Source organism: Aspergillus udagawae (assembly GCF_001078395.1).
Source record: "Aspergillus udagawae IFM 46973 DNA, scaffold_5, whole genome shotgun sequence".
Classification (NCBI taxonomy): Eukaryota; Fungi; Ascomycota; class Eurotiomycetes; order Eurotiales; family Aspergillaceae; genus Aspergillus; species Aspergillus udagawae.
Window position 1 is genome coordinate 1,580,770 of NW_025091268.1, and position 25,943 is coordinate 1,606,712.

The 25,943-nt window shown below is 50.1% G+C and overlaps 7 protein-coding genes across 7 annotated transcripts; 3 read left to right on the forward strand and 4 right to left on the reverse strand.

Annotated features, from left to right (window-relative positions):
- Positions 1 to 3,923: 3,923 nt before the first annotated feature.
- Positions 3,924 to 5,510, forward strand: Aud_007357 (velvet factor family protein; the record flags this gene model as incomplete). The annotated part of the gene is made up of 2 exons (XM_043292250.1): positions 3,924 to 4,432; positions 4,577 to 5,510. The coding sequence occupies 2 exons, from the start codon at positions 3,924 to 3,926 to the stop codon at positions 5,508 to 5,510; spliced, it is 1,443 nt and encodes a 480-aa protein (XP_043148185.1).
- A 573-nt stretch (positions 5,511 to 6,083) lies between these two features.
- Positions 6,084 to 7,681, reverse strand: Aud_007358 (uncharacterized protein; the record flags this gene model as incomplete). The annotated part of the gene is made up of 2 exons (XM_043292251.1): positions 6,084 to 7,141; positions 7,210 to 7,681. 2 exons carry the CDS (start codon positions 7,679 to 7,681, stop codon positions 6,084 to 6,086), a joined length of 1,530 nt encoding a protein of 509 aa, XP_043148186.1.
- Positions 7,682 to 8,204: 523 nt separating this feature from the next.
- Positions 8,205 to 8,896, reverse strand: Aud_007359 (mitochondrial 54S ribosomal protein bL12m; the record flags this gene model as incomplete). The annotated part of the gene is made up of 2 exons (XM_043292252.1): positions 8,205 to 8,537; positions 8,672 to 8,896. 2 exons carry the CDS (start codon positions 8,894 to 8,896, stop codon positions 8,205 to 8,207), a joined length of 558 nt encoding a protein of 185 aa, XP_043148187.1.
- Positions 8,897 to 9,305: 409 nt separating this feature from the next.
- Positions 9,306 to 11,244, reverse strand: Aud_007360 (chaperonin-containing T-complex subunit CCT8; the record flags this gene model as incomplete). The annotated part of the gene is made up of 3 exons (XM_043292253.1): positions 9,306 to 10,579; positions 10,688 to 11,058; positions 11,186 to 11,244. 3 exons carry the CDS (start codon positions 11,242 to 11,244, stop codon positions 9,306 to 9,308), a joined length of 1,704 nt encoding a protein of 567 aa, XP_043148188.1.
- Positions 11,245 to 11,561: 317 nt separating this feature from the next.
- Aud_007361 (M48 family metallopeptidase) lies at positions 11,562 to 13,253 on the reverse strand (the record flags this gene model as incomplete). The annotated part of the gene is made up of 9 exons (XM_043292254.1): positions 11,562 to 11,605; positions 11,666 to 11,724; positions 11,776 to 11,807; positions 11,863 to 11,926; positions 12,008 to 12,053; positions 12,102 to 12,126; positions 12,181 to 12,421; positions 12,480 to 12,721; positions 12,849 to 13,253. The coding sequence occupies 9 exons, from the start codon at positions 13,251 to 13,253 to the stop codon at positions 11,562 to 11,564; spliced, it is 1,158 nt and encodes a 385-aa protein (XP_043148189.1).
- A 4,104-nt stretch (positions 13,254 to 17,357) lies between these two features.
- Positions 17,358 to 19,544, forward strand: Aud_007362 (Zn(II)2Cys6 transcription factor; the record flags this gene model as incomplete). The annotated part of the gene is made up of 3 exons (XM_043292255.1): positions 17,358 to 17,499; positions 17,565 to 17,765; positions 17,830 to 19,544. The coding sequence occupies 3 exons, from the start codon at positions 17,358 to 17,360 to the stop codon at positions 19,542 to 19,544; spliced, it is 2,058 nt and encodes a 685-aa protein (XP_043148190.1).
- A 2,740-nt stretch (positions 19,545 to 22,284) lies between these two features.
- Aud_007363 (uncharacterized protein) lies at positions 22,285 to 22,959 on the forward strand (the record flags this gene model as incomplete). Its single annotated transcript, XM_043292256.1, has 1 exon — positions 22,285 to 22,959. The coding sequence occupies one exon, from the start codon at positions 22,285 to 22,287 to the stop codon at positions 22,957 to 22,959; it is 675 nt and encodes a 224-aa protein (XP_043148191.1).
- Between the last annotated feature and the right edge of the window lie 2,984 nt (positions 22,960 to 25,943).

A 25,943-nucleotide genomic window follows, 5' to 3' on the forward strand; every position in this document is an offset into this window, starting at 1 on the left:
AGCTGCATTCCTTAAAGCCAGCGGCTAGTTAGCATTAGCTAAAAGAGCTGCATTAGGGAGCGTTCGGACTTCAACAGTGAGCTGCATCTGCCGCACAGACACATACCGATTATCAAGCGTGGCTTGAGACCGTCAAGGCAGGATATCTCGGCGTGGCTGTAATGGTGTGATTAGGTAGTCTTCCCCGCGCGACCTGGACAGTGATCGAGCATCTATGGAGCGAGGGCGCGGACTCCTGCCTGTCTGTCAAAATAGTATCTGGGACCCATCAGAACCTAAGACGCTATTTTAGCTGTCCCCACGCATCGGAAATTTGCCCTCTCACATTATCACGATTTGGAGCTTCTAATAATTCCGATCTACGATGATACTATAAGGCCACCCTCTGAATATCTGATGGCGATAGTGGTTTGTTCGTTATCTTCCTCTAAGGTGCACTGAGCCGATTTATGAAGGATGACAAGAAAATTGACGTATTCTCAACATTAGCATATCTGGCTACTGGGTTTCTTCCCGCTTAAGAGCTGCAGTGCTTGGTTTGCAAACTCGGCCCCAGTGGGCGTGTGTACTTATTTCCGTATGTGGCAAGCGGGCGTGCGTTGTGGGTGTCTTTCCTTTCCTAGACCCCGTGAGGGCAATGGGCAGATCCTACTAGCGAAACACGATATTGTCTCATTATTTTCCTCCCGAATCACGGAACGACTGGTCAGATTGACTGCCTCGAAAGACTTGGACTTGTTGAGGTAATGCACTAATCAAATGAGCGTCTTGTGCGGATTGTCAGCTGCTGTTCAACAGTATCACCTTGCCCTGGTCCGCTCAAGTATGTCAGCATTATCGGGATGGGGTCACGACCGTTCCCTGGCAGCATTAAAGCATTCTGTGATTTTGCCGGCCATGCTTGATGAGGTTGGTGCAGGTTGACGATGGTGAGCTATACTCACATTCGGGCCCTTGCATTTTCACAACAAGGAATAACTGTGCAGGAATAACAGGGCATTGTAGGAAGCACAGGGAATAATGCCCATGCCTCTGCGATAGCCAACGGAATGAGAGTCTCTGCAAGCCCGGATGAGGAAGATTGCCTGGCGGACTGATATGAGATTGATGCGTTCCAAATACCACAATAGTATGGAGGACACCAGATAAATATTGACTCCGAATTCTGACTCTATCCTCGCTGCCCGCAAGATTTCCGCGATCCCAATGTGACCAGTCAATCATTCCTGATATCGAGCACGGATCACATGATCGTTAAATATATAGAATGCCTTGAATCCTTGGCTGCCAGGAGGATCGAATCAAAGTGTGTGACGTATCGACCACCGTAGGCAAAAAGGCAACCTCGCATTGCGTTAGCTCTCTTTGAGTGCATATCCCTGGCCTGGGAAGAGCGAATGCAAAATTGAAGGCAAAAGGAAAACATGATCGCCGTCGAAAAACATGAAGTCGAGTGCCTGCCTTGCTCGAACTGCGCCTCATTTTCTCCAGCTGGAATGTTTAAACGATGTGATGCAGGTATGGATCGTGGCTGGCTGTTAATTAAGGTGGGGCCGCAAGCAAATGAAGCGCCGAGTAGCTCCTTCGTGACTTTGTCCCTGGACTCACTAGTAGTATGTTTCCTGGTTTTTGTGAAATGTGGGGAGATCGAACCACTTCAACTGTTCCCTGCCATCGCTGTCCGAAACCCTCTACAGCCCGTTCTTGGAGCACATCTGGCGGCTTAATAGGTTTCCAGTAAGCGAACCTCATTTCTTGGTCTTACATCGAATGCGTCAAATGACCTAGTAGAGCAATGCCATCAGCCCATCAACGATCTCTGAAGATCATTGGGGTCATTCCTGGATCTAATTTTGCATCTGCCGACGAAGCTTTTCATACCGATGCAGATCTGGAAGAAACGAGACATTATTATTCATGTGTGCTGCAATACGGAGTATCTATTCGGCAGTGAGCGATGAGCACACAGATAAGTTCCGATACTTAATACCTCCCCCATACGAAGTAGAGAGGTACCCTTCAAACAAAGAATGCCCTTGATGGATCAGCAACTCGGTTACCTAGTTAAGGTAGGTCGTCTCCAAAGACCGCCGTCCAAGTGGGGAGGATTTTCCAACCGCTGGACTAGATTCTCGCCAGTCTTTGTCTCCTGATGACCTGGTACTCCATACTGGATCATCAATTCGCCAACTCATTTTTCCAAACGCTTCGATGATTCAATCGAAAAGACGGTTATGAGTTGCGACCAATCAATCAATATCCCGTATGTGGCGTCCAGCGTCCTAGTTACACCAGATCTCATGTTAATCCCGGCTTCCATAGTACTATTACGGAGTAGATACTCCCTTTGTCTATTTCCTAGAAACGCTCGATACTGATGATCGGTATGGCTCGCTCTGGCTCTTATATTCCGGATTTATTGGGCACTGACTGGTCCCGTTGGCTTGCATAAGTTCTACTATGGCAGAGTCCTAGACTCCCTGCTCCATGCTCTGTTGTTTGCTCTCCGATTGTGGATACCTACAGAATGATACAAACAAATCAATGATCCAGCAAACCCGGACGGTCATTAATATATCAGGTATCAGCTTCTAATGCAAGTTGCAACGCCTTTTTCTGCCTTCACACATTATCATACTCATTGCCTACTGTATAACCTAGTCTAGTGTATCTCTGATCAGTTGCCTGGTAAAGTGGACTCACATAATGCAAATCCCGGAACCTGGAGCGTTTCGCCGCACTCTATTAATTAGCCTTCCAGGATATCCACTTTGCAATCCACGGTTCCAGTCCCAGCCTTCTGTTGTTGTTTGTTTCTTTGTTACAAACTATCTAAATAAATCATCAGCGTATCAATATTTAATCCTAACCCTGGCCCACCCTTTCTTCCTCTACTATTGGAAAACAGTGAGTGCACTTTTCCCTCCATCAGACTCGTATGTAATTTTAATTTGGATTATGGTTTTTATCCTCTTCTCTCTTCCCAAGCCGCGCTCAGACACAGGAGACTTACCTTGTAATTCCTCTGCCAGGGACGCACTGTTGTTGCCGTTGCATGGTCGGCTGTGCTTGTCTCTTCGCTTTTCTTTGTTCCTCGACACACAAAGGGAATCTGGCGGCAACTACTAGTTATTATTATTACTTACCGACAAAATCGCCAGGGAGGTCCGCCTGGCATCCTGGTTGCGTTGGCTCCATTTGATTCTCTACTTGAGCTGGGATTGGCTGATTTGAAGTTGCTATACGGTGTTGTTCATCCCAGGGTCAGTAGGACCTACGAGGAGACTACGCCCACTCATCCTTCGGAGCATCATCAGCCTCTCTCGTTCGGCAAGCAGACGCTTGTCCTTTGCTGATTCGACTCTTTCGTTTCAGGCCCTTGTATTCTGTTGCCTTGAGCATGTGTCTTTCAAACTCTCTCCAATAATAATCTAAAGGTGGAGAGCAGCTGCGTCTTACAGCCGTGGGCCGCACGTCGTTGTCGTCGGAGAACACAGCGTATAAGCATTTATCCATGCTAACCAACATACTCAGATAGATTCGACATTACTGATCCACAACGAATGATCTGCTTTAACTTGTCACCTTTTATTGTTCCAACAGAACCAAGCTCGATTATCCATAATTGTGTTGCGTCCCGATCTAGTTATCATCAACGCGCAACATCCAGCTATAGGCAATAAATGTTTCCTGGTTTTCGCAGAACGGCATCATCAGTTTGCTTCTCTGCACCAATCAGGATATCACTCAAGCCCCTCACACAGTCAACCCTATTCTCCAACTGCAATCAGTCTCATTCACGGATGCCTCGCTTCCTTGCATATCGCGGGACCTCGCCCTCTGCCTTCTTCTAACACGCAGTGAACGGTTTCACGGAGGCAGAGGAGGATAGTCCCATCGAGCACCGGTGCGGTTCTGCATAGATGTCGGACACACCGTTTCCACAATGGAATTATTCCACTTCCGTCAGCCGATATCTCAACTCGAAACGTTCCGCATCCTTCAAGGAACGGGGCGAGACGGCGCCAAATCCAGCTTCTTCCTACTCTAAGCATGAACCGCCGCCGCCGTTTATCTTTCAAGGCACCCAAGGCTACGATCCGCCAGTCGTCTCCGCTGCGACCGACCCCCGATTCTCTTCTTCTGTCCACCCTTGGGTCGGCGGCGCCGAGCAGAGGTATAACGTCGCCTCTGCCAGTGCTGGTTCCTTACCACAAATAAAAGTACTGCGGAGCGGTCAGCAAAGGGGACCGGATCATTGGGATAGTATCGCCCCTGCCAGTGCGGATTCCATAGGCCAAATGAAAATGCAATGGAACGGTCCACCAACAGATGGAGATTACTCCCAGTTTTCTCACCATGGGGCCTCAAATCACAGTCATGGGCACATTTCTGTTAGCCCCAGAGAGCACACAAGGGACGTCGATTCTTGGTAAGTCATCCGCTCACTCAAGACTAAAAGAAAGGAGGGGGAAGAGAGAAACAGAGAAACTTAATGGGCATGGAGATATCTCCCGCACGGCTCCTGTTTCAATGATTCATCATCCGCAGTGCTAACCAACTACCTTCCGTATAGTAACTCCACGAGAATCCCCAGTCCTGTTCATTCTGACCGCAGCCCAGCAGGGCTTAATGGCAGCTCAAATCTGTTACCAGCCCTACCCCCGCCACCGCCACCGCCGCGACAACTCTCGTCGGGCATCCCGATGGGATTCGATCGGTTACTTAATCATTCTCCAGGACCTTCGCCGCCCCCAAGGCGAGTCTCGGCGTCCCCACGTTACCACCTGCACATTCGGCAGCAACCCATAGCTGCTCGGGCTTGCGGTGCTGGCGATCGGGACCGACGACCAGTAGATCCGCCGCCGATCATCCAGATGCTCCTCACCGACTTTGACCCGCAATCACAGGCCGATCTGGATATCCTCCAAGATCCTCGACTTACCGTCGGCTGTCTGCTTCTCCCAGTATCAGCAGCGAATTCGTGGCCGGGCTCGCCCGAAGCCGATGGGTCGTGCGCAAACCGGGAGGACCGCACGGCCTCTCAAAGGGCCGAAGAGAATGCTCCTGGCCCAGGCACGCCGTTACTTTCAGGGAAAGCTTTTGTTTCGCCTTTCCACGTCGACTTGGATCCGGATCCCCAGACGGCCCCGCGTCATCCGACAAGCGCGGATCACAAGGTTGAGATGAAGCCTGAGGCGGTCAATTCTACCAACGATCTGGCCAGAATGCGAGTCCCTGCGACCTTCTTCGTCTTCCCCGACCTCTCGATCCGGTCTGCTGGCGTCTATCGGCTCCAGTTCCGACTCATGAACTGGGGTCTTGTGGAAGATACAGGTCAATCCATGCCCGTCCTGGCGGAGGTCTGGTCCGACCCTTTCCGCGTGTATCCCGCAAAAGACTTTCCTGGAATGCGGGACTCGTCGCCTCTGACTGAGGCTTTGAAGGAGCTCGGGTTCGTGGAGCTCAAAACCAGGGGCAAGGGGAAGGGCAAGGGGAGGCGGAGATGATGGGCGATACAAGGTCGATTTCCTACGACGAGATCATGACTTGCATTATATATTTCCTTTTTCGGGGGTTTCATTTTTGGTCATACAGGGAGCTCGACAGGCGTTGGATGCTCATTCTTGGACTAGGTTACTAATTATTTTATGCATGGAGAGCGTGCATTCACGACGGGATTATATGAGAAGAATTCGCCGATACCATCTTGGTTTTCTTTTCTTGTTTTTAAAGTCCAAATCAGATGAGCTTGATGATTCATTATGACCTATAGCGTTGGCCGGAATGCGTTCTACATGGTCGGATAACATCTTTTCAATATATTGAATATTCCAAGTCAGGCGCCTGAAGAATTGACCTCTTGCAAGACAATAACATAGTAAGCGTTGATCTGGTCCGCAGCGACCTCACAACACCGCCATATATCAGGTTTCGGGGCGTCTAGTAGACGGCCGTGGGGTGGCTAGATGCCATAAAAATAACAGCAGAAGCATAATGCTCCGTAGGAAAGATCTCATACATTATGGGTATCAGAAAAACATACACATGCAGAGGCATATGCCAGAAACCATCCCAGCAGATCAAACATCCAGCAGCTCAGCGGGGATACCGACCTCCTGGTCCTGCTCATTCCACTGTGACTTGATCCGCCTAACCAGGGGCCCAAGCGAAGGCGATCCCTCAATCTGCTCCAGCAATTGCAACCCCCGAGCCGCCGAACCATCTTCCCGCAGCAGCACCGCCAGAACCAACGCCGCCTGCTCATTCCCATGGCTGAAGGCCAGCTCGTACCATTCCGTCGCTAGCTTGCGGTACTCCGCGCGAGGCTGCGGCCCGAAGACACTTGAAAGCAGAGCAGAGAACTTCCCCCGATTGCTCGGTTCACTCGTTTGCGAGGACGCGCTTGAGGTTGCTTTCGTCGCTGCTTCCACGGGGGCCGTAGCCTCTGCCTCAGCCTCGCGCACCCCTCGCCGCGGGTACCGTCCCAGCGAAGTGAGATAGTAGAAGTTAGCTAGGCGGCGGCACGCCTCGGCGTTCCCCGCCGTCGCGGCCCGGCTCATACAATCCTCGTACATGGTCCGATCGCCCGCTTGCATCCGCGCCGCAGCATACTGGACCAGCGACTCGGGATCTTGGTAATCCAGCGCTGCGGAGCGCAGGAGGTCATCTGTCTGGGTTTCAGCCTCGGCAGCGTCCACAGCTGCTGCGCCCGTCTTTGTGGTTGCGTTCGCTTGCGCTTTCGCTTTCTTCTTCAGCCACGCGTACACCCGCCAGGGCGGCTCGATGCGCGCCATCGCGAACCCCCCATCTTTCGCGACGGGCACCTTGGACGGGTAGATGAGGGTCATGACCTGCTCGATGAGCTGGATGGCATCAACGTAGCGTTTGCGGAGGCCGAGGATCTTGGCGTGGAGGGTCATGGCTCGCGGGTCGCGGTCGTGGAGGGCGAGATGCTCGATTTTCTCGAGGGTCGGGGTGCGGACTGGGGCCGTGTCGCGCAGGGAGTTCAGGTACCGGGCAGCGGACATGAGGAGGGGGACGCGGGCGCCTGCGTGGGTGGTGGAGGCGAGGAGCCATTCTCGGAAGGTTGGGTTACCGCCGGAGATGATGTAGCCGATTTGGAAGATGAGGTCGGGATCTATGTGTGCGGTGGAGAGTTAGGAATGCGCCATTGGAGGAATTGCAGAGGGTGAGGTGGTGTCGCACCTGAGGATATCCCCCGGATGGCGTCGGCCGATGGCAGCTCTCTATGAGCGGTTTCCAGTAACCTTTTTGCGACATCTAGAAACGTATTCTTTGTGACTTTGTCGTCAAGGAGCCCTTCGGCCAATGCAGACATCCATAGCAGCGGTCCTTTCTCGTCGAGGTACTTAAGCCGCGCTGGCAAGTCACCGTGCGCGGGGAGGTTGAACAGGCCATCGCTCGAGTAGACTGGCCGCAGTCGCTGAGTCTGAGCCTGAGCTCGACGGGCGGCCGGAGATCGAGCTGCATAGCAGGAGGCTGTACAGTGGAATGGCCTGGTTGTTTGTAGAGATGTGGTATTGTGTCTGGTGCGGGGGGTGCGATTGTGCGAGAAACGGGCGTTGTTGGGGATATAGCTGGTAGGCAGGGAGAGTGGAGGCTTGTCGTAGAGACATGGCCACCTTCGAAGGGCGTTGGATGTTCGTGCCAGTGACATCGTAGCTCAAGCGAAGCTTGGGGGTGGAAGGGTCTGCTTGTAAAATGAGCGGCGGAAGATTTGTTGATTTCGGAGGTGCGGCGGAGAGCAATTCGGAGCTGTACCGCACTCTGGTGATGTTACTCCATGGGGCACAACTAATCTTTCTTCAGCCATATGCATAATCTACAATTGACATCGTTGCATTAGTGATGCAAGCATGTTTCAAAATTACGAACACTATGAGCATCGACAAGAATCGACCAGAGAAGAACTATCCGTCCAGCTTGTATCCAGATTGTCCAAACAAAAGTTGATAATGTACATTTGCCGCCTGTTTCCCGCTTTCCAGTTATATCAGGAACCGTGTAGAGATATATGACGGAGAAGTAAAACACATAAAGAAGAGGCGGTGCAAGACATAAAACTCCGGCAGGATGATGCAGTCCAACCCACAGCGTACAGATCCATACAAGCCCCCATCGCTCATTCAGCAGACAGAAAAAGAGGATGACCAATTAATAAAAATCATCGCGCCCCTTTTTTACTCCATGACAACCTTGCCACCTACAGCCTTCAGGGTCTCGATGATCTTCTCCGCCTCTTCCTTGGGCACAGACTCCTTCATGAGCTTGGGTACCGACTCAACGAACTTCTTGCTGTCGACAAGAGAAAGGCCGAGCAGACCCTTGATCTCCTTGATGACCTTAGCCTTGGAGGCTGCATCCACTGTCTCAAGCTTCAGGTTGAAAAGAGTCTTCTCCTGCGCGGCGGGAGCAGCCTCTTCTTCCTCAGCGGCAGCGGGAGCGGCAGCACCACCAGGAGCGGCAGCAACGGCGAAGCCACCAACGGGGAGGTCGGGGATATTCAGGCGGGACTGTACAGGGGACCAATGTCAGTACGGAAACGACACAGCAGAATAGTCATCCCTCATCAAGCGTTGATGAGATACCACAGATGCCAAATGGTGGACCGAATTGCGATACCACGCATGAGACGAAGAAGACCTACCTTCAAGCTGGCAACGAGATCCGCCGTCTCCAGAAGTGTCAATTGGCTGATCTGGTCAACAATCTGGGTGATCTTAGGATTGGCAGGAGCAGCAGCCTGCGCCTCTGTCGAGTTCCACCTCCGGCTGGGTGTCCGCTGGCTCAGATATGTGGTGGAAGAGATGCGAACGGAGGGACGGACGAGCTGTCTGCAGCAGCGAGCTGCGGCCTGCGAAGTGAGCGACATGCTGAACGGCGGAGTTGAGGGTCGTAACTGGAAAGACGAAGGGAGGGTGTGGGACAGGAACGATGAAGGGCCTCGACAACGCGATCAACCGATACTCATGAAAAAGAAAGTCGAGCTCGGCCCGGAAAATCCAACTAGTCACGTGATGCCACCTCCGTCAAGGTTCCCCCTACTTCCGGCGTGCCAGATCCATTCATTGACAAGATACAGCGATTGGGAACGAGGATTGAATGTTATTACTACCAGTCGCACTGGGTTGAGAGTCATAGATAGTATTACCGCTATAGTCGCATGTCTTATACATATTGTCTCAAATTTCCAGTCAATAGACTTTTCGTAAGATCATGCCTCTAATGGCATCCTGCATTGTGCCCCCATACTATAAAGATTTCGTCATAGCTAAAAACATTTAGTCTTCGTCCCAGTTGGGGTTAGGGCCTGGAGGCTTTGGGCCACCCGCTTGTCGGGCGACAATAATTTGATCAACACTGAGGACTGTCCGAGCGGACTCGCTGGCCAGACGGATTGCCCAGCTCTTCGAAGCCAGGAGATCCAGAATACTTTCATCAACCGCATCCAAGGTACCAGTCGAAGAGCCAGCCTCCAGATCAACACCTGTAGTCCAGTAGGGTTCTTCCTCCTCGGAGCTGCCCTCTTCGGACTCCTCCGACTCGGAGGCCTTGGTCGCGCGGTGGTGCGCTGTATAGAGACGTGAGAGAACCTCCGTGGCGTCTAAGCCAGCGGACTCGGCGAGAGTACGAGGAATGACCTCGAAAGCCTCGGCGTATTTGCGAATGGCATACTGGGGCAAACCGGGGGTCTTGTCAGCGAAAGCCGAGATCTTCTCCACAAGCTGAATCTCAGTAGCGCCAGCGCCAGGAACGAGTCGAGGATCTTTCGTGATAGCCTTGACCGCATTGACGCCGTCATCAATGGCACGCTCGACGTCGTCTAGGTGGTTCTGAGTCGCTCCACGCAGGACAATGGTGGCAGTACGCGTTACAGCGTTGGCTTCTTCCTGGCGGAAAACGGTCACACGATCACCACCAATCTCAGTGGTCTCGACAACGTCAACGCTGCCCATCTCGTCGGGCATGGGAGCGCCAAGACGAGCCAAGGGCGTAGCGCCAACGACACGGCAGAGACGGCGAAGCTCGAATTTGGAAAGGATCTTGATGACAAGAATGTTGAATCGATTGAGATAGTGCAGAGCCAAGTCACCGACGGAGGAGCCAGCAACGACAACACGGAGTCCGGAGTCGTAAAGCTCCTTGATGGCCGCCTCCAGGCGGTCCTCCTCTCCCTTTGAGAAGTTAAGCATCTCCTGCGCATTCTTCAAGAGCACGGTGCCCTTGGTTTCGGTCTGAGAAATGTCGATAGGACAGCTGAAAACTCCAACCTTTGCCTTGCGGGCCTTCTTGATGGTACCCTCAGGCTCCCGCCCGAAGACCATACCCTTGATCACACGGGACTGTTCCAAGCTACCACCCATGATCTTGACAACGCGAACATTGTCGACATTGAAATTGACAGGATTCTTGGGCAGAACAGCGAGGACCGCCTCCGCCACTAACGATGCCAAGAGATCCTCTGTTCCGGACTGCTTGCTGGCGACGACCGTACGAAGAGCCTTGCAGAGTTCTGCCTGAGAGCGTAGTTCCTTCAAGCGATCGACTTCGAGGTCTATCAACACAATATCGGTCAGCAGATGAAGAACATACGCTCGGAAGCGAGGCGTATTGGATAACCCCTGAAAAACGCGGTGAGAAAGTGAATGACCAAACAACTCACCCTCTAGTACTTTCAGAGCGTAATTCTGTGCCTTTTCGTATCCTTGAGTAATATCACTCGTCTTCAAGCCCATCCGTAGCAGTTCCTCGGCCTTCTTCAACAGCTCTCCCGCCAGAATAATGACCATGTTAGTACCATCACCCATCTCCGCATCCTGCTGCTGACTCGCCATGACAAGCAGCTTGGCAGCCGGGTGCACGATATCCAACTCGCGGAGAATCGTAGCGGCGTCCGACGTAAGTACCATCTTCTGCAGGTGGTTGATGACGATCTTATTGCGGCCATAGGGACCGAGCGATGTTTGAACGGTCTTGGAGATCGCCTGGCAGGCCTCGATATTGCGAATGACGGCGCCGTCTTCAGCATCATGACTGTAGCAATCGCGGTGTCAGTTACATTGACTATCTCTGAGAGCTTGAATGCGTTGCTGGATCTCATGCCCTCAACTCAACGCGGAGTACGCTGAGCGGGACATTCCACAAAATACAACTCGCTTACCTCTGGTATCCAGGCTTGAAAAGACCCGCCTGACTGGGACCAGGCATAGACAACGACATTTTGAAGAAAGCTTCCCCTCGAAGCAGACAGAAAATTGGAAGAGGAAGAAGAAAGCAAGACGGTGCTATCACAGAAGCTACGTGCTGCTCCGGGAATTTTTGATGGAGCTTTCAAGACGGTCAGGCGGCGGCGGGTGTTTGGCTGGTTTGCATCTGGAGGGGCTAGGGCATTTCCTTTTTGGGACATACAATAATACTTGGACCCATACAGATGACTTATCCTGAAAATTATACTTAATTTGCATGAGTCGTGATTTCATAATTATACGTTAGATTATATCCTACAATACAAGCCAGGTCATCCCAGTAACGATCGCTCACCACCTGTAGTAGTCGTTTGAAGCTTGGCGAAATCCTGGCACTGAAGATTATTGTTTAGTCAAGCCTCAGGATGAGCGACTGGTTTGTTAGGAGCACTTACTGTAGTTGCCCAGGGTACTACATCCACTATCTTCGTAGATTTCCTCGGCCTTCCCTAGCCTAGAAATTCGTCAGCACACCCCAGAGGACGTTGGAAGTCGGAGGTCTTACCATCCGCGGATTGATTCCATGCGGTTGTAGCTCTGTTAGAAAGGTCAGATCACGGTACTGCAAGACTCAGGGCGGGTTGAGTCTTACCGAAGGGTGTGTTGACAGAAATTGAGGCGGTGCCTCCTGCTCTGCTTTCTGCATACGCGCCCAACTGTGAAGATATGTGAGCCACACATACCAAAGTCGACGATACTTCTGTCATAAATGCAGTGGACCAAGGGTAATGACTTACAGTCCGACAGCAGCCTCAGGATCGAAGCAAGCTTTTGACATCATCACTAGGCCGGATTAGCATTAAGACGATCTCTCATTATTGAAGACCATACTCAAGCCAATGTTGTCTGCCTCAGCCTTGAAAGTAGTTCAGCGTACGGTTCATCTGCGGGGCAAGGGAGCAAGTCTTACCTCTTGTGTCCTCGAATTAGGCAAGCTGTACATCAAGTTGAGCAGTAGCGAAGGAATCTGGCCTGAAATGTCAAATAGTATAGAGATAATGAACACGGCTCCAACTGTCAGGATGTTGTTGCTCATGCGTTCTGCTGGATGATGCGCGACAACGTGAGCAATTTCGTGGCCCAATACAGCTGCAAGCCCGTCCTCGTCTTTACAAATTGGCAGGATGCCTGTGTAGACAAACACTTTCCCACTGTTTGTAGGGTCAGTGGCATACGATAACAGACCGTGATGCTGAAAGATATGCATACCCAGGCAAAACAAAAGCATTGACCATGCCGTCATCTTTGATGACATGAACTCTCCAATCTGCGCCTTCAATTGGTGCTTGCGGTATCAATCTGCCGAGAACCCGGTTCACCATGATTGTCAGCGGATGATTCTCGGGGAGAATCTTCCCGCGTGTTGATCTCAAAACCTCTTCATAGCTTTGTTGACCTAATTTTAGTTCCTGGTGAGAGGAGACACAATTGAATCGTCGGCGGCCGGTCATCTGGGAGAAAAGGCGTCAGAAATAGGGTACTAGACAACGAATGATTGAGCGCCATTCAATTTCCATCCTCCATGTATCCTCCGAAATCACACCGGACTGGTTATCGAAGACAAAAGAGCAAGCTCACCTCCACCGTTTCGACATTGCTGGCATAGATACCGCCGATCACGACGCCAATTATGACAAAGTGGTATGGTCTCGCATTGGTCAACAATCGCTGAAAAAGCGTTCCGCGACTGGGGCCGTCAAATCGCCGATATCTATCACCGCCGTATCTGTAGGATAGCCTGGCCGACGAGGAGAAGTATCTGTTAGGAAAGCGAAAAGAAGTCTGCGAGGAAGATGTGAAGGCCCTTGAGGCGAGTCCAAGTGTTGCAGAAGGAAAACGTGGGTATCGGAATGTTTGGGCGGAGAAGTAGGAAGAATCGAGGACAGGAATCGCAATGCGCGAGGCCGACTGCGACGAAGACGGAACTGTTGATCGCGCTGTAGCGCTGCGGAATATAGCACGGGCTATCGGTGAACGTAACATGGCGACCACAGGTACATGCTATCGAAGATCCTGGGCTCGGATGAGAGGAGTGATGGCAGGAGTCTGGCGGAAGATAGTGCTGGTTGCCGGAAGTAGGAATCATCGAGAAGCGGAGAGATCAGCCGCGATGACGGTAAGCTTAAACATGCTGCTGCATGTGTCAGCCCCAAGCTCGCACCATGTTGCTATTACATCAAACATGGTTTTACATCACTTACACAGAGAACTACTAACCTCATCATCAATTATAGCGGAATTCAAAACAATGCATTTGAGACTTTTATCTTGAGAATTGACTACATCCCGCCAGTCTTACGTCATTATATATTTTCCCGATCCGCATCAACTTCTTTCAGCGACAGCCATGTATTTACTAGCATACTGATCACTTTGACATCCGAAGACATAAATTCGCTATGAATGTTACAATCTTAAGCACGGACAGGACAATGCCTCCAGCATCTAGAAAGACTCTTACGCTTCCACAATACGTGTGACTGGGCCTGGAGGTCTCTTGTCCTCGACTCTCCCATGGTCACCTTCATGCTGATTTGAAAAGAACAAGAGAGCATCATACATAGCTCAGGCGCGCTTAACCTATGATAGAGTCGAGAGAGTGCCTGAGATGATTCACACGCAACCGCCTATAACACTAACCTGGGCTTCCCCATGTCGATACAACATGATAGCAGGCTGAAGTAAGTCTGCCTTGAGATATGTTTAGATACCACATCATTTCATACACCGAGGCCTAGATCATGCTTCAAACGATAAGGATGCATGGTCAATGACTCAAGTGTGAGTCTTTGCTCTTGAGACAAGAAAAGCAGTATTTACTTCTATTTTGGTTAAGTCGAGGCTGAAACTCACAGATATCGTGGGCGCTTAAGGATTTGAGAGGAATTGCTCGTGATTTAAGACGGAATCATGGAGCGAGAGTTAGGTTTAGATCTGGCGCTTAGCGATGAAGGCGAGACGAAGATTTAGATTTCTAGAAGGATCCTCTCAGAGTCTAGTGGAGGGCGAAGGACGTTGAGAGCACATGGCAGACTATCGATGCAAGGTCATTACGGCAGCGTGAGTTCTTGCCGCTTAACGTTTCGAGCTATGATTGCTCTCCAATGTATGATGATGATGCAAAGTAGGTTGATTCACTTAGAAAGTACGAATATGAAAGTATATACAGAGTTATCTCAAGATGTTTTGTACGCTGCAACGCTTTCAATGCAAGGAGAGTCCACATTGAGCTTCGTAGACTGTTCGGAAAACAAGTGAAGGAGATGAGCACTTTTGGCTGTATCCTCTACATCGAACCCAGAGCTGGAAGAGATGATGCGATAACGGTTGAGTACATCACCAGGCGGTTTCCGCCCACATTAGGGGAACAAATCTGAGTGTGCATACCCAAATCGGCAGAACGAAGGGTTGAGCAGTAAATTCCTCTTCTAGGAATAATTTGGCTATAAATAACAAGGAACCTGATCAATTGGCTGCATTGAGGAGAGAACATGGGCTCCGATTTCAACACGGGGAGAGGAGTTAAGCGTCTGCGTCTACCCTTCGAAAGGTAAGCAACCGGGAGTGGTTAGCGCTGATGTTCCATGGCGAGGTCCTAATGTCACTTTGTCACATATTCGATTAGTAAACCCGTCGTTGGCCTCAACTATGGTTGGATTAACAGTTGGTTGCGAAGGCAGCCAAATACCCATGAATTAGATACTGTCATCTTTGGTTTGTGCTAGGCAGAGCAAGTCGTGATGATCGTAGTACCAGAGATAGGACGGCAGTCTTTTGTTGATGGGCTTATCGTGGCTTAGGTGGTGAACTTCCCAGATGTAACTCCGTAAGGCATTTTGTCACAACTTGGCATGTGCTTCTGACAGGGGATCCTGCAGGAGTGTGATCGGCCACTCTGATCTACGATTGGCCTAGTCACTAGATACCGCCGGTAATTATTGCACTAAATCACTCCAATTGGATCTGCAGCTGCAGGAATGTGATAAGAAACTTCACAGGCAGGTGACGGCGGGGTGCAGTGGGAAGGATGATATTCGAACGTTGACTACCTTGACTTCGTGGAGGTGGTAAAAAAAAGGAGAGGAAGATAATGAAATGTATTGAATCCTAAGAGTACCTAATTCAAGCTACCAGAATGTTGAAGTGGGAAGAGAAGTCGGTTCACATCCACCAGGCTCTATACAAACAAGCGGATTGTTTGTGGAGTACTCCGAAGACTCGAAGAGTGACGGTGTGACTCGAGATCTAGTGTGCAGACCAGCCACAGCTAAAAGTTCCCTGACTGACAGATGTGCATCGGAGAGACACTGGGATTAGCCAACCATCATCACCAAATAAGACCATGGGGTGTAGGAAATTCCGATTAATTACTGTGGTTAGCATGGAACAGCAGGAAAATTATTAATAGTAATCTCTGGGCAGATGGCTTGATATGGGACAATTTAGCAAATGGTTGACAGATTAACAGGCATTTGGCTTTCTGCTTGGCGGCTAAATGTTACTAATTAAGGCAGCTTTACATGTGTGGTCTAACCCTCAAGGAGCAAAAACATCGCTCTGCAGTCAATCAACTTCACCAACCCTCAGATTCATCACAAATTAGTATCTTGGCCAAACTCTGTTGGTGTAGCACTGACTCGGTCCACCCAGCACGGTTGGCTGCGGGTTTCCCGCTCTGCACAACACGATCCTGCTAAACCCTCGATGGCGTCCACCAAGGTAGAGGCCTCTAGCCAATCACCGGTTGTACAAGGAAGCTTGGCTCATCCCGCTAAGGTTAGCCCCGCAAAGCCTTTCTGGTCATTCTGTGTTTCCGAATTTCTGTTGATTTCGCCCACTCGGTTTGAGTATCTGATTGGTCGGACTAGGGCAATCATCCTGGTCTCATGGTGCATTGTTAGTGCTCTAGGCTCCTCGTCCAAGAGACATCGATTGGTGCTTGTCAATCTGACTGTTGGCTCTGCCAACTCTCTCTGGTTTCCCCTCTGAACTCTGGAGGTACCCAGGATTCAGGAAGAAGTCACTGGATGCTATGATTGCACTCAATATGCGTTGTCCCCTTTTCTACATTTTCCAGATCCGGTAAGTAATTGAAGTTTAGAGCTAATTCCACTTCTCGAGAACAGATGAGCTATGACTCTCATTGGTTATAGAGTTTTATTATCAGCTAGGTCACGAGCAATTTGTCAGACATTTTCTACAGGACGATAACTGCTTTCTGCTGGCCATAGCTAGCGAAGTACTTCTCGGTTGCTGGTCTCAACCAGGAGGAGCTTACAGTAGAATGTCGACATACAGTCTGCTTTGATTCTGCCATCCTTCGCTATACAGAAGTTACCTCTCACCCAAAAAAAAAAGACATTGTATCTTGAACAAAGAATCAAGCAAACTATCATAGTAACATGCATAATGGTTGCACTAATTTCCCTCAATATCTGCATGGATTCGTTGGGCACAGACCTCGAGATGAGTCTAAATCCAATGAATTTCCCAGCCATGGAAGAAGAGTCCAATCATCTCCGCATCATCCAGTGCATGGGCGCCAATTTGGAGGCAGCAAATGTCCAGAATGATCACAATTATCCAAAATTAGCTCTGGCTAACTTCGCAGACCAACTCTTTACTATCGGCGCAGGGAATTCTCCCGCTAGTTTTGCTTATTCCCCCTGCTAGTGTACTACGCCTGAGATGATCTCCCCTGCCATCCCCCGCTCGAGGCGTTCACCACTGCAAGTCCGTCCTCTCTCTCGGCTATCTGATTCCAAAATAGAAACATCATGGCGTGCCTGTTGGGTGTGAACCTTGCTTTTAAAGGTTCATCAATCCCACGGAGTCACCGCCGATGTTTACTTGTTACCTTGCCAGAGTTATACCATCGCCTTGTCCTTTGCATAGCCGCGCCTTTCTTTTCTTATCTCTAATATAGATATAGCAAAGGCTGCTGGCTCAGCTTTGCGACTTAATACTCGGTGTGACAAGCAACAGCTCCAGGCGACCTGTATCCTGTCATTCCCGTCGTCATTCACCGGCACCAGACGACTTTGACCGATACCGATAAAGACGTGTTTCTACAACTCTGCTAGCACAATGCCTGTAGCGTCAAGGAAGAAGTCCTCGGCCTCGAACGCCGTCAAGAGGGTCGATTCAACCCAATCGCCCTCGCCCGGTGAAGAAGTGTCCGTAGGGACGCCGGAGAAGACCGCCAAACTGCACAAGCGCTCTCGATCTGGTTGGTTACTCTACTGGCATCATCTCAGTTTCTATCTGGTCGAATCGTCTTATTAACGAGTCTAGGCTGTTTCACATGTCGACTGCGCAGGAAGAAGTGTGATGAAAAGCACCCAGCCTGCGGTGCTTGCAGCAATCTCTGCGTGAAATGTGAATATAAGCGTCCGATCTGGTGGGGAAATGCCGAACAGCGAAGGATTCAAAAGGAGCGCATCAAGAATAAGATCAAGCAGACGAAGATGAATGAGCGCAATGGGTCCGCGACTGGTAGGACTACTGCACCTTCACTCAACTTACTTGTCTTTGCACTAACAGTAGGGCTCTACAATAGACCCATTAGCTCGCAGTCGCAACATGGCTGCCACATCGCCCTTGTCACCGGTATTCGAATTCAACCGCCCGGGTTACACCGAGACATACGATCTCTTTTCATCACATCTTCCGACGCCCGGTCTGAACCAGACGATGTATGCACCTTACGCTCCATACGAGATCGATGTCAAGACAGAACGACAGACTTTCATCAATGACGTCCCCTTGCGCCATGATTCCTCGATCTCAACCTTTAGCACATTTACCGCTCCGCAGTTAAGCGCGCCCCTTCCTACATTCCCTGGCGAGGAGTGGTTGCAAGATGAATATTTCTCTCAAGCACCGAATCTATCAGGTATTGACCCGGCGATTTGTGAGCAGAGTATTGGGCAGACGTACACGACATTGCAGTCAAATATTCCAGTCAGTGACCATGATCGTCCGCTACTCGACCACTTCATCCACAATGTCTTGCGCATCATCTTTCCGGTTCTAGAGGCGCATCAACGGGGGCACACAAGGGCCCAGGCCATACTGCAGGCGTTGGAAACCAATAAGTGCTACCTTCACTGCTGTCTCAGCGTTGCCGCCATCCACCTCAAGACCACCGAAGGATTCGTCGGAGAGCAGATTGATCATGACATCATGCGCCACCGGTTCGAGGCTGTCTCTCAACTATGTCAGGCTCTCGGTGAGGACGTGAACCATGAAGAGATCCTGGATGCCACGCTTGCTATGATTTTCTTCCACTGTTCCGTCGGTCCCGCGGATGACTATCTTCCTGACATCCCTTGGTTCGACCACTTTCAAGCCGCGTCAAATCTGGTCAACAGGCTCGGTCTTCCGACTGCTGTCCCTGATGGAAACCCGTACTTACTGCCTCCTTTCAGCATGACACTAACATCGTGGATCGACATCCTGGGTTCCACTATGCAAGGGAGGACACCCCAATTCGCCCACACCTATCGTGCTAAGCACCTTAGTGGCTCGTCATCAGGTCTGAGGGAGCTCATGGGTTGCGACGACCGTGTCATGTACCTCATCTCGGAGATCACCTGTCTGGACGCGTTAAAGACCGAAGGTCGCATAGACGCAATGGCCGTGTGTTCGCATGTGTCCGCTCTCGGACGACAACTGGAGTTTACCGAACCGGTGGATCAAACCCTGGAGCACCCGTTCTCACCCGCTACAGGAGCCATTCGCCCCGAGGTTCTGACGAAGAACATGACGACGGTCTTCCGCATCGCGGCCAGAATCTATCTCTGCAGCCTGGTCCCCGGCTTTGACCGCAACCAGCCAAGTAACCTCAACCTGGTCGCAGCAGTCGCAAACACCTTGAACTATATTCCCTCCGGCCCCAATGGCTTCGACCGCTCCCTCGTCTGGCCCCTATTGATCACGGGTGCATTTTCTGCGCCGACGAGCCATTTCCGAGCTGTGCTGGCCGAGCGCGCCTCCCTGCTAGGCGATCACGCCGACCTGGGCAGCTTTGGCCGCATGTATCGACTACTGCAGGAGGTCTGGCGACTTACCGACGAGCCGACCGACAGCTACTATACGCCAGAGGAAACGTCGTCATCGTCAGCATCGTCGGGCAGTCCCGTGCCCAAGATCGAGAGGTCTGCATCTCCAGAGAGCAACGGCACAGGGTCAGGCATGAGAGAGATCAAGAAACAACAGGTCCACTGGCGGGACGTGATGCAGCGGAATGGCTGGCACTATCTGCTGCTCTAAATTGGAAGACATGTGTTTCCTTGCGTTTCTTTTCCGTTCTCAGACGAGATTGAGTCTCATGACGGCCGAGAATCCCTTGACGGGACTCGTGCCACTTGGCTACCAACTTGGAGATTCTGCGGACCACACGCGACACGTCGACACACTACATCGACGTTCCACTCGGGCAGCCGATCGTGCTCACGAATCCGACAAAATCCGAAGCCACATCGGCGTCCCATTCTGTTCGGCACCCAGAGTCTCCTATTCCACTCTTTCCTGGTGCTGTCGAGTTATATCCTGCAGGACAGTGAGGGACATGACAAGCACATTTTTCTGGCGAGGTTGGCAAAGGACTTGCGGGGTTAATTCTCAAGGCGCAAACTCATATGCAGTCATTTCCACTCACATGGAGATGGTTGTGGAGTCATTGGTGTTGTTGATTTTCTGCTTTGTGAATGATATCCAGTGGGGATATGATTCTGTTGTTTTGGTGCTTTGCTTTATGATTGATTGATGTTATGTTTGAATGCAATGTCACTATATCCCCGATCTCTTCCCCTACTCCTTCCCTTACTCAAAAGACTACCCCAGTTTACGCCCCGTCTGACAGAGCGCTATCTATCAGAGTGATAGGAATATGGTTGTCACATCAAAAGGTAGAGCATCTGTCCATCTAATAGAGTAACTTGAATGATCTAGAACACCTGGCGCTTATTTATCCCAACGAACCAGGATAATCTAAATAACAGAGAAGCGGCCCGGAATTTCCCAGGCTAGAAGAACGCGGTCAATGGTAGGTAGGCTGGCTCTTTCGTCTTGCTCAGCCGAGCTAATATTCAGAACTATTGTTTCCTCGCTAGCTTGCCTTGCCAATTCCTTGTTTGAGACCAGGGCTCGTACATAGTTGAAAATGAAGAACAGCAAATCCCAATAAGGTTAAAAACCAAAGAATCCTCTAATCTTCATTCCTATGTTGAGTATCCCAGCTCAGCTCACCTGTCGTCATCCACACCGGTCCCTGCATCCTCTGCTGTATTCATCTTGGCCATGGTTCAGTCGAATGGAATCTGTACCTTGGTTTTCGAGCGGGCGCGAATATCTCAAATTGGCCTCCGTTATATACAGCACCGGTTTCTGGATTATACATGCTATCCAACCAGTCTGCAAATGCCCGGCAATGATCAAGCAAGTCAGGGTTGACATATTCATATGATGCTGCAACCCAGACGCGACAACGCCCTGATGCAAGGTTGCCAACATAGCGAGAGATATGGAGCTCAATCAATCCATCGGAGGTGACTGTCACCCAGAATTCTGCCCCACAGTGAGGGCAAACACGGAATTCACCTGGACTCATAGGTCGGAAGAAATACCTTTGAAGCGTATCAACTCCCCTGTGTGGACATATTGGAAGCCTTGCATTCCGACATAGTTGCCTAAAGCCAACCGGACCAAGATCTGAGAGTCTACCAAGGTAGAACCGGGATAAGATATGCATGGTGTTTAGATTGAACTCCACATGCTCTGAAAAGCAGCCGCCAGCAGGGATCATAACAGATGAGCCAACTTTCTCTTTGCAAGTCTCCATTCCACGCACAAGGTTCCGGAGCTCAACAAATGTCATTTCATGGCACATGCCCACCCAGATACTCCTGCGTCGATATCTGCAGATGCGGGTAACAGCAACTGAGCAGTTTACCCTTTGCTCTTCAATTGAGAACTTCAGATTGACAGGTTTCTGCACATGCAGGGAGCAAAAGCCTGATCTTGGGTGAGTCCTCATACACGCCCAGCAACAAAAAGACCTGATGCCTTTCCCACAACGTTTATCAAATTCCATCAGGCGGAGGATATGAAAACGTGCTTCAGTAAGCCACCAGCTATTGCAGGCTGTTGCATCCAACTTCTGTTGCACACGGACAAAAGCTTGAATACCGGTTCTTGCATACCAGAAGCGAGCACAGCTTATCATCAGACAGAAGGTCTCAGCAATAGGAAGATATTGACAGATGTGGCAGATCAACTCAACAGGAAGGCAGTAGAGAGATGCTGGACTGTGCGCATTAAGAGTTCGTACTGTGTTCAGGCGTACTGAATTGGCAATTTTCATTAATGTTTTGAAGTGCTGCTTCTTGTAACCGATCAGAGGCATTTTGCAGGGTAAGCATAGTAACAAGTACAGGTTGAGAACTGGTCAACACAATGTGAGGATGCGCTGACCTTAAGTACCTAAACCCATTCCATTCCATGGTCATTAGGTATCTTACGAACTCTGGACGTAATACACCATGATCTGATCAGTGTCTGATTACGTAGGTATTAGGAGGTTTTAAGTAGAAAACATACTGAAAACATTTTCCCTAGGAAAACCTTAAGGGCTGAACATCTCAGGTTTCACAGAACCAGAGGCATAGTTAGTTAGTTACATGGCTACTGCTTGCTCATCCTCTGAATACTTTGACCAAGCTTCATGGTCGTAAATTTCCTTACCTTATTCTTCTATTATTATCTATCTCTTTTAGTTCTTAGGTTCACCCTTCTTAAATCCATTAGAACGTTCTCAGTATGTTACTCAAGGTTGTTGCCGTGCGTGGATCTAGGTGGGTTGTACTGCTCATACATCTCGTATAACTATAGCCCGAACCACCCCACATGTATGTATATATATATCTGTACAGTTGTCGCTGCACACCTGTTTCCTTTTACCCTCCCGCCTTCCTACCACTCCCTATCCACAGACGTCCCCTTCTACGATATAATGTACTCTATTCCTGGTCTAGATCAGATCACTCTGGACAGGAACCGTCAGTCTCGTCGAATTCTTGCTGACGTCCGTGAACGGCGACAAGAATCATGGGGTTGGGTAGTCTATCGCACCACATATAAATCAGACCCAGCATTTGGCAAAGCGATTAACATTATCAATTCCTGGATCAAGCGAGAAGTCTACCGAGACATGCACACCATGGGTCTCCAAGATGCAGACCCCACACCAAACGATGAGCTATGGGCGTGCCACCGGTTAACCATTATGGAGGATCCAGAACGACTCAATGGGGCGTCAATCAAGGATGTGCGTTCGCATTTTGAATCTTGGGTAGAAGGACAAGGTATGCAGGATCGGTGGAATAAATACCGTGTTTGTATGATGATTGATGATGAGGTTCTTGAGTTGCTGGTGAATGAGGTACCCTTGGCAGAAGAGCATAAGGAAATGCATGGTATGGGCTGTGTAGAGGAGATCAACACATGGTATGTTAAGGTTATTGAGGCGTTTCCGGAAGCAGATGAAGGCGATGAAGACTATGAAGGATGGATGAAATGCTCACTCTATACAATGGTGAGACTATGGTGGTCTATGGGTGATGCGACGAATATGGTGGACTTCTGGTACGGAATAGAGGATGGAGATAATGGAGTTTACGCCTATTGAGGTCCTACGGATCATCCCTGTCGAGGTCTCCTTCTCAAGGTGCGGGTGGGGATTCTGCGAGAACTAGGTACTTTCCTGACATCATACAACATATTTTTAATACAGTAATCCCAGCTCATTCCTAGGTTCAGCCAAGAAGCCTCCACAGCCTCCTTTCTTCTTCCTATTGGCAACCCCTAGTATTCTACGAGCAATCAACCGACGGGTTCAACCATCGACATATTTTATCAAATAGGATGATCGACTTTCCTGCTTTGAACACAAACCAAACAATGGCTAATTCTTTTTATGTACATAAGGGGGGTTACATGTTTTCCAATCTTCCATCGTCCTGTTGATTAGGTTGCATTGCCAGAGAGGCTCAATGCAGAAGAATCTCATTTCCATATGAAGGGAACGAGACATTTCGAAATATTGGACAGTAGCTTTGCTTGCGGAAATATATCCGACTCATCACCCCGTGGCTATGCAAGATAATCGACGTATTATTCAGATGTCGCTAGGCATGCACGCCGAAGGTGTTGATAAGACCGTGGCTGACGAGGATCGGAGCATAAAATCCCGCAGAAAACTCAGAAGGCCCAGAGGATTTAGACATGCTAGCGCGATGAGTAGCGCGATGAGTATAGCCTGACACACTTGACGGGGGTGCGGTGGCGATGAGGCTTGCGCAGCCGAAACTGATGCCTGTGGTAACTGCGAACTGCCACCCAGTTATCATCGGTTATAGTCCATAACTAGGATGTTTTCCACCTGTCCAACAAGGTTAAGCCACCTTGTCAACCACGACAGGAACGGCGCATGTTTGTTTGGCGCCAACATCGCAGCCCCAAAGTAGGAGCCACCGGTCTGGGTTAATGACATCCTAGGTGTACGGATTGTGGTGGTCGAACGGAGAGGTATCGCCAAAGCTCTATAGTAGATCTGATTTTCAACGGCACCTGGAGGTTTCTGACTTTGGATGGTGGCGACGGGCTCGATTGATTTCTCTTCGGGTTCGTGAAGGCATGGACGGTTGTTTTATTCTCCGAGTTGGAACAAGGCTGATGATTCCTCTCACAGCTTTGCAAGAGTAGAAACTGGCGGCAACTCGTTTCAGTTGATTCCGCAGTCCAGAAGGGAAATTCGAAAGACAGCTCAATAGAGCCACTGCAGAACGTCGTATGCTTCAGGGAGCTGAAGCTCGCATTCTCTATCTCGGTGACTGTTCTGCATCGAGAAAATCGGGTCCTTCGGTTGAGAAGCAATTCATGTGTGTTGTATGTGGCGGTTCCGAGGATTGCTTTATCCATGAAGTTGATTCGATGCTTGTTGTTTGTGAGGTCATCTTGGTTTCCCTGTTCCCCAGCGAACAGGTACTCGTCACCAGCACTGCGCAGAAGTGTGAACTCGACGCTGGTGTGGGCCGCACCGGTGGACTGGTCCGACCCCCCCCCCCCCCTTCAAAAAAAAAAAAAAACAACCTCTCTTCCTCTCTCAACCCCGTCTACACCCTCTCCTCACCTTACCCCTGCCCCCGCCCCCTCGCCAGGTCTCTCACCCCCTCCTGGGCCGCTTCGAGGCTTGCGACTGTCGGAACGAACGTCCACGCCGCACGCTTCAGTCGCACCATAGTGCTGTCCCCCGCCCCATCATTCCAGCTCTCCATCGCTGCCCTCCCCCCCTTCCACCCGAAGTGCAGGAGGATGGACCCCCCCAACCCACCAACTTGATGATCAGCACGACGTTCTGGGCCCACTCCCAAGGCATTGTGTAGTAGTTGCAGTCGTTGTGATGGTGAAGATGGTGATGATTGTGAAAATGGTGATGGTAAGAAGGTTAGGAAACTTCAGAAACGGGATGTTATTGACCTCTGGGATAAACAGTTATGGAAAGAGCAATTTGGGGAAAGCTCAAATGTCACCATCTGCACCTGCCTCTCTCAGCTGCAATGCTTGTGTTCTAGGTACAAGCCGTGTATGATACATAGCCTGAAGGTTCAAGGATACAGCGTGAAGTCGACTCCCTTAAAGACCGTATCATATCACAACAGTGTAGACTAACAAATGGTTCCCAATACTGTGGTCTTGCAGCTCTTCCAACCTGTTTTTGACACTCATAACAATCATGCATGCCTTGAAAAGATACAATCACGAGCTACACGGTATCTTTGAGAGGTATTAGCCGGATGAACAGCTAAGAGGTGACCTCAGATGTCTTGAAGCTCATCACTATGCGCCTCTTCTCGACGGCGCTCGACGAAAAAGTCTCGGAAGCTCTTTCGCTTGCTTGCGTTGGGGTCTCGAGGAAGATCTAGGACCCTCTTAGCCAGGTTGCCTCGGTTTCTGAATTTCAGTATTCTGAGATCAAAAAGATCTTGTATTTTCTTGCGAGGGGTGTCTGCGAGATGCCCAAATTGACCGAATTCGAGTCCAAATCTAATGCTTGCTTGTCTCCCCTCGTTGCTGTCAGTGTCATCGTAGTCTGTTGTAATTGTACACTGGCCCATCAAGGAAGCGTATTGGATTTCTTCGCCGTGACTGAAGCCTCCATTGATTCGATCTTTCGCTTAAATGGCTTTTTAACTGACTGCTGGAACAATAACAGGTCTGCGTGCAAAGATCCGGGTTGACATCTCACTACCATTTGACTACTCAAAAGCTTTCCCACCGTGTCCTTGCATCGCTGTAGTACCTCCACATTTCCGTCGAAGCTCGATAAAGTAAGCTCAGGTTTACTGTTGCCTTCGGGTCAAGGCCTGTATGAGTTTCCTGGTCCGTCCAGTTGAGAGCCTCCCATTCGAAGGGCAGCTTGGCGAGTTATCCGATTCAGTCCTGACAGGGTCCCGGGTGCTAGAAAGCTCCAGTTCGTCTATTCCACTGAAAGTATCTCTGGAATTGGTGAGAGCAGTTACCGAGTCATTTGGCTTTGCCCCCAGACTGACAAAGGAAGGACTGCCCTGAGCCTTGTTGCAGGAGACATCAAGTGCAGCGTATAGCAGAGCA